The 15690-nt window shown below is 38.1% G+C and overlaps 1 protein-coding gene across 1 annotated transcript; it reads right to left on the bottom strand.

Annotated features, from left to right (window-relative positions):
* Positions 1-10125: 10125 nt before the first annotated feature.
* pou4f3 (POU class 4 homeobox 3) lies at positions 10126-13135 on the bottom strand. Its single transcript, XM_032576034.1, has 2 exons — positions 12163-13135; positions 10126-11798 (listed from the first exon to the last, which is right to left on the bottom strand). The coding sequence occupies exons 1-2, from the start codon at positions 12286-12288 to the stop codon at positions 10881-10883; spliced, it is 1044 nt and encodes a 347-aa protein (XP_032431925.1). The 5' UTR covers positions 12289-13135; the 3' UTR covers positions 10126-10880.
* Between the last annotated feature and the right edge of the window lie 2555 nt (positions 13136-15690).

Consider the following 15690-nt stretch of genomic DNA (forward strand, 5'->3'; position numbering starts at 1 on the left):
TACAGACTTCTAAAACAGAGCAGAAAGTCGACATCATCTTTCCCAACTTCTCCTACTCCTACAATCTGAGTAAAGGAGAGAAAGTCCTTACTGCTGTAAACGCCATTTTCTTTTCAAGCAGAGTTACACAGCAAGGCAATGGTCAGGCAAATGCTGAGTAGCTATTGTATACTTTTTCAATTTCATTCCTGAAGAGCTCCAGATGGCCTTAATTTAACTTTATAAGTCTTTTGTTTGCTAGGTTTTGGACATGAATGTCGCTTTTTGATTTTCCAGAACTACAAATATATCTCTGAAAGGTGTTTTCTATCTGGATAACAAATAGTTACTTCTGCATTGTACATCACTCATTCTTTTTGACAAAAAAGAAGTCTGTTCTGACTCAGCTATATCCGTGGCAAAAAAAAAGAAGTTACTTTTTCACTATTATCGCACTTTCATTTTCGAACCGCATGAGATTTCTTTGATGAGAAAGATCATAGACAAAGGTTCTTAGTATTCAGGAAAACACTAGAGCTCCTCTGATTTGTATCTGTACAAATGTCTCTTGCAGCAGTGCAAGACTGATACCCTATTAAAAATATTAAGACAAATAAAGAACCTGCTGTAGCTTTGTAACAGTTCACTGATTTTACATCCCCTCATAAATGTCTAATGAGGGTTTTGGCTTCAGAGTGGATTTGCCCCACATTGACTACGTGTTAACCTCTCTTTTTTTCTCTTTTTAAAAACTAGTTATATTTAAAACCTTTGAAATGTAGTATCTAAATGTAGAGCAATGTTAACAAAAGTATTATCTAGAGATTTGGATGTGGCATTTAGAAAAAGTGGGCATTAAGGTAAAATTAATGTAAGAAGAAAAGAGCCACCTAGTGGTCAGTCTGGCATGTCTGCAACCGTAATGTAATATAAGTTATTAAATTTATTAGCTAAAAAATTTCTCTGCCCCATTCTCTGTTTTGGAACAACCAGATCTCTGATATACTGTATGATTCAATTTTATTATTAAGGGCTTTATGTGAGAAAGAGAATTTAAATCTAAATTTAATTCTGGATTTAACCAGGAGCAAATGAATGTTTACAAACAGGATATTTTAGAAAATATTATTTATTTATTTTGTATTTGTTTTGTGTGGACAATTGTTTTTTGGAGTGTTTATTAATTATTAATAACCTTATTTATTCATTTAACTCTAAATGAAACAAAGGTTTTAAAATAAATTTCATATTATTCACATCTGATGGAGAAAATGATATGTCAAATAAGCTGTCAAATTACAAAAAGTGAAATATTACTAGACTATTTGCTATATTACTGTTGGAGGATGGAATTAAAATTAAACATACTGAGTTAAGATTTGTGTTATTTTCTGATATGTAGCTAATAATTAATTTATATATAACAAGACAATAAGGATAAAAGATCATCAAAAAATCCACATAGCTCTATTGATAAAACATTTTTGTTAATAGGTTTATTGTAAACTGTATCTAACCCACACAGGAACAAAAATACAGGATTAAATATGTAAATACATGATCCTTATAGACAACCTATAATCTAAGCATTCTAGATTGTCTTTTAACTTAATATGGTCAACCGCAGATAACATGGTTATAATAACTAATTTCACCTGGTAGTCTCTTTTGGCCACCAAAAAGGATTTTTTTGACAGTACTCACAGATTGGTCAATACTCAAGACAATAAAAAAGTAGAAATCTTCTTAATTTTGTGTAAAGTTATGTAAATATGTTAATGTTTTGTCCTTCCTTTCTTTAACAAGGAGAGTTTTAAAAAAAAGCATCAAACCCTAAAATAATTAAACTAATGCCCTCTTTAAGCTCTCGTCAAAACCATACAGATGGGTTGTAGAAAGATAGATTTTGTGTTTATCAAAATGTTTAAAAGAAAAATGGTGAAAAGTTGACTTTGTTTTGCCTGTACTGGACTAAATCAAGACAATCTTTTCTTTGTTATGACCAGAGGGAACAATTACATGTTATTTGTCCTCAGAGGCTGTTATGTGTCTTGAAATAGCAATGCAGGAACGTTTAGAAGTTCAAATGATAACTCAAATATTGATGATTGTGTAAATCATTCAGCCCATAACGAACTTCGGAGGAACCCTCTTCTCTTGTAGTGCACTCAGCTAATCGCAGCACTCCAGAAATGCATTTGTGTAAATGCTCTTCTTTGGCTGTGGGGAGCTGGTTCTCTCTCTGAGAGGAACATGTTTCACCACTCTTTTCCCTCCTGCCTGAGACAATGTACCCGTCACTCTGTGACTTGATGCAATGTGAGAGCTACGGAGGAGGCTTGTTCATGGTGGGACTCTGTGTGCCATTCAGCTATGTGTATCTATGCTACTGAACCGTGGCTTCCTCATTACTTAATAAAGAGAATCACTCTCCTTTTCAGCATTGCTTTTTATAGAACTGTTGAGGAAAAAAAATCCTCTTTGTGTATGCTTTTCTACAATAAACAAGACGTTTTCCAAAAATTTCAAAGAACAGGTAAACTCAGATCAGTTGAAAGTAAAAAGAAGAAAAGTTAAAGTTCTGCACATGCTTTAGGTCACCGCCGTGTTTGAGAACTTTCCTAAAAAAGTAGGCTGGCCGCTGCAGAAATACCTTTTATTGAGAAATGCTGTGATTCAAAAGTGCTATTATATGAAACCAGCCTTGGATGAGCTTAACATCCTATTTATTCCTCATTTAATCCTGCAGCACACAAAAGAGAAACTTTACTTATCTGTTTTCCTGGAGGCAACAAACATGTAACATTGGCATATTTGGAATGATTGAATTTTTATCTCTTTAAACTGATATATTATGGTGACATTACAAAGCACTGTAAGCCAGACAGTCGAGACACATTAAATCATATAGTTTGTTCTTCTTGAGCCTATAAAAAACCCTAAAAAGTAAACAACCATTTACGTTTTTCACATTTTGTTACATTAACATACTTTTTGACATGTTTTGCTGGGTTTTACAATTGTATAATCTTTTGTGCATAACTGTAAAGTACAGGCAAAATGATCCGTGATTTTAAATTTAATGTTCCAGAAATTGTGTTTTTTTTATATATTCATAATTATAACTCATCATCACTACTAATATATTTTATTATTGACTTCTATTCTTGAATTTGGATGATGTGCTTCATTTGAATCTATTGAGACATTTTGAATATGATTTAAATATTTAGTATTTTATGTGTTGTGGATAGTTAAACAGCTTTGTAATTATGTTAACTCTAAGATGTTTTACTAGTTATTGTCATTAAATACTTGTTTTTGCCTGGCTTGAATAAAATAAACTATATTTTTGTTTATCTTTTTAGCCATAAAAAACCCGCTAAGTTTTTTTTCTTTTGCTTAGCATGCTCACCTTTAATACTATGGTCCATCACATCCTTTATTCCAGGAAACTACGAGTAGCTTTTGTTTTTTAGCTGATCTGATGTGATGCACAATTTATAATGAAAAACATTTTCTGCAGCTCACAGCAAGTACCAAGTAGTCAGCTCTGCAGAAGCATGTAAATCTTTAAAGTGTGAAGGAGCCCATTGTGGATCACTGTTTGTATTTAGGGTGGCTTGATAAATTCATCGTTTTGTTAAGTTCTTCTCCTTGATCTGTACACATGAGGAGGAATACGTGCTCAGAGCTTTCAACCTCTGCTGCTTTCTTTATTGTGTCCCTGGTCGATTAGCCTCGGGGCTGTCTTCAGGGCCTGGGGCCGGTGGGAGCAAATGGGGGAAGGGCGGGTGGCTGCATCTGCTAGGGGACCTTCTTCAGGGGGTCCCACTGTGGCCTGGCTCAGTTTTCATGTCTATCTTCAAAGGCACAACCCGGTGCAGAGAGAGAGAAGAGAGAATGGTGAAGAGACGACGACGCTGCTGCTGTTATTTTCCCAAGTGCCTTTAGCAAGCACTACTGGTGGAAAAGCATTCTGACACCAGGTTGCTCTAAAGATACCCAAAGTAAACTGAAATATCATTTTCTATGTTTGTCAAAATTATTTTAACCCTCTATGGCATGGCGTTGCCCTCAGGCAACAAACCACATATCTGTACCTCACATTGCTCCTTTATTTTATTTTTTGGGGGGCATGATTTTTGACATATTTTTGTCCGAAAAAAAGTTTTTTTATGAATATAGTTTTTGTTTGATTTGTATTTCATTTCTCATAATCAGTGTAGAAAATCTTGGTGTTCTAGACCAATGTTACCCTGAGGCAACAAACCCAAATCTGGTTCCAGGAGGTGTCAGAGTCCGATTTTATGATTGACATGTAATTAGGGACCACCAAGCTCCCAAAGAATGCAGGAAAATATGTTTTCCCCCAAAAAATAAAAAGTCATGCCATAGAGGGTTAAAATTAAAGTTTAACCAAAATAATACACACAATAACTGTATAATTCGCCCACACATGCAGTGACCCCATAGATCAGAGATATACAACAGGAAGGGAGTGATTAACAGTAAAACTGCCCTGCAGTTTGTGCCGAGCATGAATTAGGAACATAAATAAAACATGCAGAGAAAAAGTCTAATGAATAGGCCTTGAAAATCTAAACAGGCAGGACTTTGAATGGGAGAATGTCTCTGTTGTGCAGAATTTTGCAGCTTCCTCGTGCCTCCTGATCCTCTCTGTAGCCGATCCTCTGGGCACAGCTGCTGTCACAAGGGTTTAGCTTCACATTTTTCAATCCAGCAGGGAAGCACTCACCTTGATGAGACCAACTTAGAAAAGAAAAGCTAAATCCAGACTGTCAAAAATAACAGAAATGTCAACATTTGACGTTTGTGTTTTCTCTCTTATTTTTTTTCATAACGCATTCTCTTTCACAAAAATACATAATTTACTTCTCTTCAGATTGCTTTTCTTTTACTTTTTATATGTATTTTCTTCCTTCATCTACTTTATCCACTATTTCTCTCCCATCCTCTACTTCTGCATTCTCCATGTTTAGTGGCTTAAAAATGTACATGGACTCCTTGAACAAATTCATCACAGCCACACACTTCAGTAATTCACACAAAGGGTTTCATAGTAGTGAAACGGAAGGTTACGTGGTTTTCAAAATTTGAAGTTTGCCATTCACCTGTATCTTTTTCCTTTATTCTAATTCTACATGAAATGCAGATTAATCAGCTGCTTTCAGGGGACATCCAGTTGTGGATGGGTGTATTTTAATCTTATTTTAGGTAACGCTCTAAAATTAAACCTGTTTAATTCACTAAATCTGTGAATTAAACATGCAAAGCAAAAAACTTACACTGCACATCATTCTGAACACACCACACCCATGGTGATGGCAGCATCATGCTGTTGGATGCAGTTTTTCTGCAAGAGCAAGTAAGCTGGTTAGAGGCTGACAATAGAGAGGAATATATATCTATAATTTTTTTTGTCATTCCACTTCACATTTCTGCCTTACTTTGTGTTCACCTATTACGTAATATCCCGGTGAAATGGTTTGAGGCTTGTGGTTGTATCATGAACTAATATGAAAACATTCAAGGTGTAATAATATGTGTGCAACCCACTAAGTGATTACTTCCCATCTTAGTTTAAGGAAGACTTGTTTCGTTTTTTGTGTTTTAGATCTTTACATCTCTCGTTTTTTCTTAATTTTCTTCTTTCTGCTTTACATCTACATGTCTGAGAAGGTTTTGTCCATATACTCTCATCTGAGTTTGTGCTTAGCAATTGCACCTGACCAAGTGTGTTATAGGGAGAAATCACGCCACACTGAGTTATTTCTGGCTGGGTTAGTCGTATTTCTCTGGGCACTTTGATAATGGAGAGCATTTGAATAATGAATAGAGTGTATAATACTGTTCTTCAAACTCGCTGAATGAATTAGGCAAGTGCACATAAGAGAGGTTTCTGAGTGTATGTTGGAGGGAACGAAACACAAATTTCCTTTTTAGCACTGCTTAATAAGCAAAGGAGTGACCAGAACTATGAATATATATTGACATAGACAATTATCTCTTTCTAGCTTCTTTGCAACCATTCTGATTTGGGTGGGCAATTCTTAATAGCACTTAATGTGCTGTGATACTAAGCCTGAACAAACCCCTAATCTGAGAGGCACTTTTGTCTCTGTAAAGAGAAGATGCAATGACAAATGAATCACTATGAGATGACTAGTTCTTGATAAAGGTTTAAATAACATGACTATTGTACACATCACCTAAAAAATTATTTAAACCACCATTCACTTCTTTACACTTTGATTCCAGTGAGCCATACTTCTTCAGTATAATACTTTATAGTTCCTTCAGTTGTCTGAAATTTCTTATGATCTAAGGAGTATTTTCTTGGAAATTTGCTGATTTTTCACTTATATTTTGCCCAGAATATTCTCAAAAATAAGGAAAATGAAAGAGTACACTCTCAGTTCTAAAAAAATATATACTCAGGTAATTAATATTATTCATGTCTTTGGATCTGAGCTAGCACACAATATTTGCACTTATGAATATTTAACATTGATTGTTAACAGTACTGTTAAAATTAAGTGGTTGAATAAATAATACAACCCTTTATTTTTTCTGTGAAATCTAATTAGAAATTTGATTTCTGGTGGGGAATAAATTCATGGCTGAAACCACAGAGTAAGACTGAAAGAGTTACAGTAGTCGGGCCCTTCAGAATGAAGACTCTAGGAACTTATGAGTCTATTGATGGGTTTAAAGGGATCTCAAAAGAATTTGAAACTATTCATGCCACTGTTTGGAAAACAGTTTACAAGTGGAGGAGATCCAAACAACGGCCAATACATAGAGGCCTATCTGTCCTGTCTTCAAAAAACCTAAAATACCATGACTGGACAATTAAATCCAGTCATGATTGAATTGTCCAGTCAACAAAATTAGATTAGGAATCAATATGTGGATATTTCTTAATAAATAACTGAATGTTTAGTAGGTTCTCCTATTTTTTTTCATAACTTTTTATCAATCCTAAATTTCCATGTTTGCCAACTTTTCACCTTTTATCAATGAATAATAGTGAATAGAAAATGTTGAAAAAAAAACGAAGAATAAATTAGACATAAGGATGTCAATTTGAATTCATAACCTGGAGCAATGAATTCCAGTGATTAGAGACGGTAGAAAATGACTGGTCCTAATCTTCTTGTTGGAAACTACATTAATTAATATTCAGGTGGTTTTTTTCTAAATTATTATTATTTTTTCAATTGCTCAATTATTAATAACTCCAAAATAATTCAAAAAAAGTACTTTCAGTCTGTTTTCAAAAGTGAATCTTGCTGAGTGTGGAGGAGGAAACTTCCATTAAGACATCTATCAACTTAGTTTTCATTTCTACAGCGTAACTCAATCTTACTTTGTTTATTTTAATTTGTGTGTGTGTGTGTGCGGGGGTGGGGGGGTCGGGAGGGGTTGTGTGTGTGTGTGTGTGTCGGTGCTTCACATATGAGTATAATCCTGCAGGATGACTTGGTCTCGTGCTGGTTTGGCTTCTGACGATAACTGAAGGTGACTAAAGGGAGGTAGCTGTCTTCTTTCGCTGTGGTCACATTCTCATTTGTTGCTACTGGCATCCTATGAATTATTGAGTCTGGAGTGTCGTGGCTCCCACCTCTCCTCTCACATTCCCTCAGTCTACTTGACAGCCACCCTGCGTGTGTGGGTGTGTGTGTGTGTATTTGCGGACGCGTGTGTGCGCGCGCTTAGCGTAAAAGTGCATGCATTCTTCAGCAATTAGACGGAGCTTCCATCCTCATTCTGTCAAAAATGTTCTCTGCTGCATGAAAAAATCCAAAGTAAACACAATTTCTCTTCCGCGCTGTCTTTCTTCCAATCCACATTTTAATGTTTCACTTTGAATCTGCACCTTGAATTAATTTGCTTAAATTGCAAACTATTTCATTGAATGTACAAAGCATCGAAGTTTCGCGCAAAAATAAAGCAGAAATTGGCCTCCCGGTGCACCTCGATTATTGCATGAGAAACAGCAATATACCTTTCAGGTTCTGCTGAATAATTGAAGTGCCCTCAGTCGCCACATGCCGCTGACGCTCATAGGCCTTCAGCTCAACTTACCACGTTATGATATCAATGCTGGTAATATGAGGATCAATTATTCACAAGACCAAACCTCACTTTCAGGCCAGAACATGTTCAGAAATTCAACTTTTTATGTCTTAGTTTGCATTTTTATTTCTGACTAAACTTGAAAACGCGCATTGAAACGGCCTAACTCATCAAAAGGGGGGAGGATCCATTACAACAATTAAGTTAAGGGCTCGTCTCTCCCTTTTGAAAAAAAAAATCCATTAAACACCATAAATTAGACTGAATTAAATCGACTCTCACCATCAAAGAGAATATTCATGAGTGCCACAAACGTTTCCGCGTAAAGCTGCAAAGTATCGATCCCATCCAGCAACCGGCCCACGGTCGCTCAGGGAGAAATCACACAGCCGCAAGCCATGACCGCTGTGGGAGGATTCCGGCAGAAGCTTCTCAATTTAGCCTCCAATGCATTTATTTATTCATTTCGTTTCTAGAAACATCTGAAGGATGTTTGGTGACCGACTCCACTGGCGGAAATTACTATTTTAAGATATTTTTAATGTGTCATTTTAACGCATCTTAGTTTTGCTGAGTAGAAACATCTGTGAAAATGAACTTAAAGCGTACAATGCATCAGGAAAAGGCATAATAATAATAATAATAATAATAATAATAATAATAATAATAATAATAGCCTAAATGCATAGTGCTAAAAAGTGAATTAAAAGTAGGCTGGTAGTGCACATGCGCCCATAATTTTAATTAATTAAAAATAAGAAAATACAACGATAAATCTTAAAAATACTTACATACCAAAAGCCTAATATTAATGAAGTAAAAGAGAGAGAGAGTCAGAGACAACTCTCCCTGTTTCCTCGTCCAACCTGTGGTGCGTCTCATGAGTCGCCCTGGAGTTCCCATTCAAGCCTCTGCTCCCTGTTCGTCCACACTACTTGCTTTTATACACATATATAATTAATATTGCATCGTCATTACTTAATAATTTCAGTCCCAACGCATGAGACAACCCGGTAACACGAGGGCATTCATAATTGAAGGTGCGCTAATTAGAGAGGAAGGGGCCAGGACGCGCACTTGTCGCTCCACGGTGTGAGAATCACTGTGAAAATCAAGGGCCCTCCCTGTGTTTATTTGTTCTGCTTGTATCATATACGACAAATGCATATTTAATGCCAGCAGAGTTCTAGGGTCTATAAATAATAGAGCCCCTAAAAACAACCCTCATTTTTTTTCTTACACTGTAAACATTTTTTTGTTATATCCACTGAAAAAAGTGGAATATTCACCAAAGTTCATTTCTCTTGAAGTAATGCCCAGTAGCTACGTCACCATACAATTAAAATACTCACAGTTCAACACTGTATCGTTTTTACATCGGCTCATCTTGCTGTAGCTTTATACTACAGTCACGGTGATGGTGATTTAAAGAACAGTTACCATGCAGACACTGCATCGTAAAATGAAAAAGGTTACTGATCTTAGCTTAGAGGGAACATTTTTGATTGATTTTAAGTTTTTATTCTTTTTTTTTTTTTACGTAAGCACTAGTTAAACTTCGACAGGGATTACAAAAATCACTTACAGCAGCTTGTATTCTATTTATTCAACAGTAGGTCTGTAAATTATAGATTTTTACAGGAAAACATTACTCTTGTGTTAAGTGTTAAGTACTTCAATATTTTATTTAGATAATTACAATACGTTATATATAATCCATAATTTTTTTCCTCTTCTTTTCAGTGGCTATTTTGGTGGGTTTACATATTCAGACGGAAAAAATGAAGGTTATGCATCTTTTTTAGGCTGTATTTTTATTTCAGCTGCTCTTTCCTAAAATGTCCTCTGACAGGTAAAGTCACTGAGCTCTGCTGTTATTTTAAAAATAAACAATTTGCAATGTATAATCTGCAGCTTATCTAATATGCCTTGTTGGAAGGCCTCGGGCCGCAGCATGAGGTCAAAACAATCCATTCATTTAAGAAAACGAAGATGATAATGATAATAGGGAGAATTTTAAAAAATAACCAATAATTTATTCAGTTTGAATTTCACACTTTTTTTTTATTCCAAGTGAAATCAAGAGTGAGGAAAATAAATACTTAACAGGTGATAAAAGCCATATAATAAATATCTATACAGCTCACCTGTGATTCTGGAAAACATGTTCACATCAAAATACTAAAATATAGCAGCAGCCACATTGGTTGTGCTCCCTGTAATGTCGGTGTCATTTCCATTTCTTAATAATTCAAGACGAACAGAGTGTTATAGCTTGTGATGAAGACTCGCTTTTGTGCGTAAATCACGATCACTCACAGTTCACAAAGAGAGCGGCTTCATTCGAAGAATTCAGTGGTTAAAATGTGAAACCATGGAACATTTATATCGTAAAGGCTCCACAGGTGAAGACATGATTGTGTGGGTATTTATGGATATATGAAGTGGAGATCATAGAGTCTGTTTTGCTATTTGTTGTAAAGAGGAAAAAGTCCAGTTGGGCTCCAAAGACAAGAAATGTGATAGTTCAAAATAAAAGTCCCTTCTCAGCGTGTGCAGACTACATTATCAATAACATCAAAAATCCCTTTAAAAGAAACAAATATGCCATCTCAACAGCAGAATCCGGAAAAGTGCAACATTGCCAAGTGACTGACACAAAAATGGGTAAAGTCATTTTTGGAAACGATCCCAGAGATGCTGATAAATCCCTGTTTGTTAGGGCTACTCGGGTTATTATTAATCACTCAATCAAAAATGTAGTAGGCTATTTTATTCATGATGTTGGTGGGAAGAACTCAGTGCACCGCCGAGTACTTCATTCGCTTCTGTTTCTGCCGCTGATTGCAGAACCACACTCGAACCACGTTCTTTTTAAGGTCCAATTTCTCTGCGATGGCCGCGATTTTCTCCGACGAGGGCCGAGGCTGGATGGCGAAGTACGCCTCTAACGAGCGCTTCTCCGGCGCGGCGATGGACGTGCGCTTCCTTTTCCTCTCGCTGCCGTTGAAAAGGTCCGGCTTGCTGCTCTTCTCCCGGTGCGCAGCCTCGGCTTCTTCCAGCCAGGCCTGCAGGACCGGCTTGAGGGCGATCATGTTGTTGTGGGACAGGGTGAGGGACTCGAACCTGCAGATAGTGCTCTGGCTGAGCGACCCCACGCCTGGGATCTTGAGGTTGGCCAATGCTGCGCCGACGTCCGCCTGGGTCACTCCGAGCTTAATCCTGCGCTGCTTGAAGCGCTCCGCGAACGCTTCCAACTCCCGTGGATCGGACTCCACGTCGCTGACGCAGGCCATGCCTCCGTGCACAGACAGGGAGTGAGGATGGGCCATGGTGGCCATCGCCTGATGCAGCTGTCCCATGGTCTGCAGGTGGTGGTGCGGGTGCTGGTGGTGGTGTGAGGTCGCAGTCATCCCTGGGGGCTCTGGAGCACCCATCCCGGTCACTGCCAGGCTGGTGGAAAGGTGATCCAGGAGGTCCCCAGCCTCCAGGGTCTGTCCCAGGTGGTGGTGATGGTGGTGGTGGTGGGAGATGGGCACGGTGGTGGAGGAGGAAGAGGAGGCTGAGGTGCAGGGGACACTGCTCATGGTATGGTAAGTCACGTCTGGTTTGAACGGGTGGCTCTTGCCTTGAGAGACAATGCTGTCAGCAGCCGCCAGAGCTTCAGCCCGTGCCAGCAGGCTCTCATCAAAGCCTCCGAATATATTGCCCTGCAGCTGCAAGCAAGAGTGCGCATACTGGAGTCAGTGGGGAATTCTGTCAGGCAGCTCTCAGGATCTAAAAAACATTTTCCAAAGGCAAGCAGCGCCGAGGAGAGGAGAGAACCCCTCCTCAAAGCGCAGGTCATAAAAATTAATATGAAAGCAAGAGCATTGCTTGAATAGACATGTGGATGAAAGGGGGGAAAGGAGGAGGAGAAGAGAGGGGGCGCAGAGGAAAGAAAGAGAGAGAGAGGGAGAGGGAGAGAGAGAGAACAAAGTCCTGTCAAATCAACTTTACAGACATTTCCAGTGTGATATTTTCCCCTCTCCTCTCACCCAGCAGCGCTGGCCCTTCTCTCCCACCCTGACCCGAACGTACCTGCGGGGCCGGCAGACAGACTCTGCGCATGCCCTCCGAGCCTGAGTGCAGGCCGGGATATTTGGGCTCGTGCAGGGCCGGGTGCATGGAGAAGTGTTGCTTGCCGTTCATGGTCATCATCGTCATCCTCCCAGCAGGCCCCTCGCAAGCAGTGTGGCCCCGGACATGAAAAGAGCCGGGAGGAGCGGGCAGCCACGGGAGCCTCCTGTGCTCTCCGTCACCAGACTGAGGCTGTTCACAGCCAGGGCACCTCCCGGCATCCTCCTCCTCTTCCTCCTCCTCCTCCCTTCCCAGCCTCCCTCCTCCTCCTCCTCCCTCCTCCTTTGCTCAACTTACAGGTTGCAACCGTGTGGCCTGTGGACTCAAACATATTGCTGGTCAAAATCACTAATATATTTTATTTCAAAAACTGTTTATAGACGAGAATATGAATGCCTTGGTGACATTTTTTTTCTGTTAATATACTGAACATCCTCTTCTGTCACCATCTATCAGAAGAGGTCGATGTAAAATTTGGCGAATCTAATACAGTCTAGTCATTTCAGCACCATGGACAGAGCAGAACAACATCAAACCATTGATAAAGTTTCTCAATAAGTTAGAATATCATCAAATAGTTCATTTCTTTCAACAATTCAATTCAAGTAGTTAAACTCCCACATTAGATATATTCATTTTACACAGAGATATAGTTCATTTTGTTCTTTCTGTTAATTTTAATGATTAAGGCTAACAGTTGCTGAAAGCCCAAACTTCAGCTCCAAAAGTTTTCAAAAAAGATTTTTTAACACTGTTTTGTCGGCCCACTGAAACGTTTTTCCATGTGCGGTACTGTAACGATTCTTGAACCTCAGTTTTCAAATAAAGTGAAAAAAATAAATGTTTTCATCTTAAAAGAGAATCTTGGACCCCTGAGCCAGAGTTCTTTTTCTTCTAGCCCGTATGTGACCCTCCAGTTGTTGTCACTGGTTTAGATATTGTTGGACACCGGAGAGGCTGCAGCTGCAGCCTTTGTCCTGGAAACATCTGTCTGGGTCTCCAGGATGTCACTTGTGAATCTCAACTAAAATGCTGTCTGGCCTTTGCTTCAAATCCTCTCAGTGCTGCAGTTTTATTCCTTGTTTTCCACTCAACTTAACATTAATATGCTGTGATACAACCCCTTATGAAAGGCCAGCTCGTGTAGCAATTACCTTGCATAGTGCACACCTCCAGTTCAGGCGTTCAGTGAATATTTACTGGACAATTGTCATATGAGCAGTTTTCTCTAGTATAGAGACAAACCCCACCTTAGGGCTGCGGTTGAACACCCCTGGTTTCGACCATAGGCCTTGTTTCACCCATAATCATTCAAATTAACAAAAAATAAGCCCACAAAACAACAACAGCAAAAACCAAAAAAACAACAGATTTTCAGATGGCCTTGTACAGCAGGAATGGTAATTCCTTTCAAACCCCACAGTTACATCCACTAACTTCATTGTATTTTATTGGGATTTTATGATAGACCATCAAATGGTGGTAAATGAATAGGAAGAGGAAGGAAAATAATAAATGGTTTTTAATAGTTTTTACAAGGCAAACTCTGGAAGGTGTGGCATGTCTTTATACTCAGCCACCTTTATTCACAAACCTCTAAAAATTCAGAATAAACAATCGCCTTCAGAAGTCAACTGTTATAGGTTTCAAAATACTTTAGACTGGTGCAGAGGTTCAACTTCCACTCTAAACAAGCAAAACATATCAAATGTTAGAATGTCCCAGTCAAAGTCTAAACCTAAATCTAATACAATAGTAAGACTTGAACATGTGGGTTTACAGACACTCATCCAAACCGACTGTCTCAAAAAGTTCACCCTCTATGTGCAAAGATGTTTGCTGTGGGGTAAGAGACTTAATTACCCCACAGCTGTAAATGCAGCAAAGGCAGTTCTAAAGACGTATTCACTCAAGATGGTTGAATAAAAAAAACACTTTACACTTTTTGGATTTTTTTTTTTGAAAAACCATCTTACTAACAGTAATTGTTGTGCAAACTGTAATAAACTGTATTGGCAGAGGAACATAAATGTTCATTGTTTAGACTGTGGTGTTGTGTAAGCCTGCACTTTAATGACAAGCCTTGACCCGTTGGCCTTGGCCTGGCTCCCCTCGACGTGAATGCTCAGTTCTCTGGAGCTGCTGCTTTACCCGACTTCTCATGTGGCTGCCTGGTTAAAACTCAGAGACCCGGATGGACAGACCGAAAGAGGAGCCATGCGGACAGAGGCCAACCTGATGACACAGTGGGTCCATCTGATCCTGCCAGCCGCCTCTCCAGTTCCCCAGACTCTGAATAATTCAGCAACATGGTGGCAGGCATCCATTACCATGGTGGCATCTTCTCATTCATTACGCAGATTAAAACAGGCAACCTTTTCTCACCATGCAAACATATTGCAGCCAAACATAAACCCATTTTTGGGTTCAGAGAGACACGGTTGTGACAGGGTTTGATAAAGTCTTGATTCTGACTGGAAAAATTCAGCTTTTGGTGCATACACACACGACAAAAAGAAAATGCTAAGTTTCGTCTGCCATAAAATCGATCTAATTGTTTTCATATGCCTTGAACAGAAAAGGAATAAAGTTTCACTTTATTCATGAGTGGTACAGTTCATTGAGGACATGCACATTCTAACAATTCTTTTCAGTGTTTGGTAAATTTTGCATCCCTGAGAAGTTACAACTACCTTCTAAAAACATTTTATTAAACTGTAAAATGTCTGCATATCAGATCTGCAAACTCTGGAGGTAGTATTAAAAAGAGAAGTTTTATCATTTGTTTCTTTTTAAAACTGTAGAGTCTATTCACTGCTAAACAGAGGTCATGGATCAGGTCAAATACCATAATTTCCAAACTATAAGCAGCTACTTTTTTCATAGGCACTGTTAGAAAAGAATATTTATAGTACACTTTTTATTTAAAAAAAATAAAATAAAATCTATGTAACTATCTCATGGAGATGTGGGATTTACAGACCTCTTTTTTTTCTTCTCAGTTAGTACATGCAATTTATATTCACACACTAACATGAATATTTAGTATCTTTTTACAATATAAAAAAGATACTAAATATTACAAGACATCATGCTGCTGTATGCTGAAGATATAATGTCTTTGACATGGGTGTTTAAAATGTGGTTAGATAGGTAAACATTAGTTCAGTGCTTCACAGCGATGATAAATTCTCAAACATTTTCAACATAAATGTTTGATTTTGTAATAAAAAACTTGGAAGAATCTGAATGGAAAAAATGGAATTCTTTTCAAGATAGATTTTGTATAGAATGTCACATTTTCTAATGTGTTTTAGCATTAAAGCTAAAACATTAGACATTTACAAAACATTAGAACTTTACCAATTATATCAATTATTTAAAAATATGTCTGAAAGTTCAAGCACATCAATACGTGGGTGATAATGCTCATAAATGCAGCATGGGAAGCAATAAAATAAAAAATACAATGAAGGAGACCACACATTA

This window comes from Xiphophorus hellerii, chromosome 11 (genome assembly GCF_003331165.1).
Source record: "Xiphophorus hellerii strain 12219 chromosome 11, Xiphophorus_hellerii-4.1, whole genome shotgun sequence".
Taxonomy (NCBI): domain Eukaryota; kingdom Metazoa; phylum Chordata; class Actinopteri; order Cyprinodontiformes; family Poeciliidae; genus Xiphophorus; species Xiphophorus hellerii.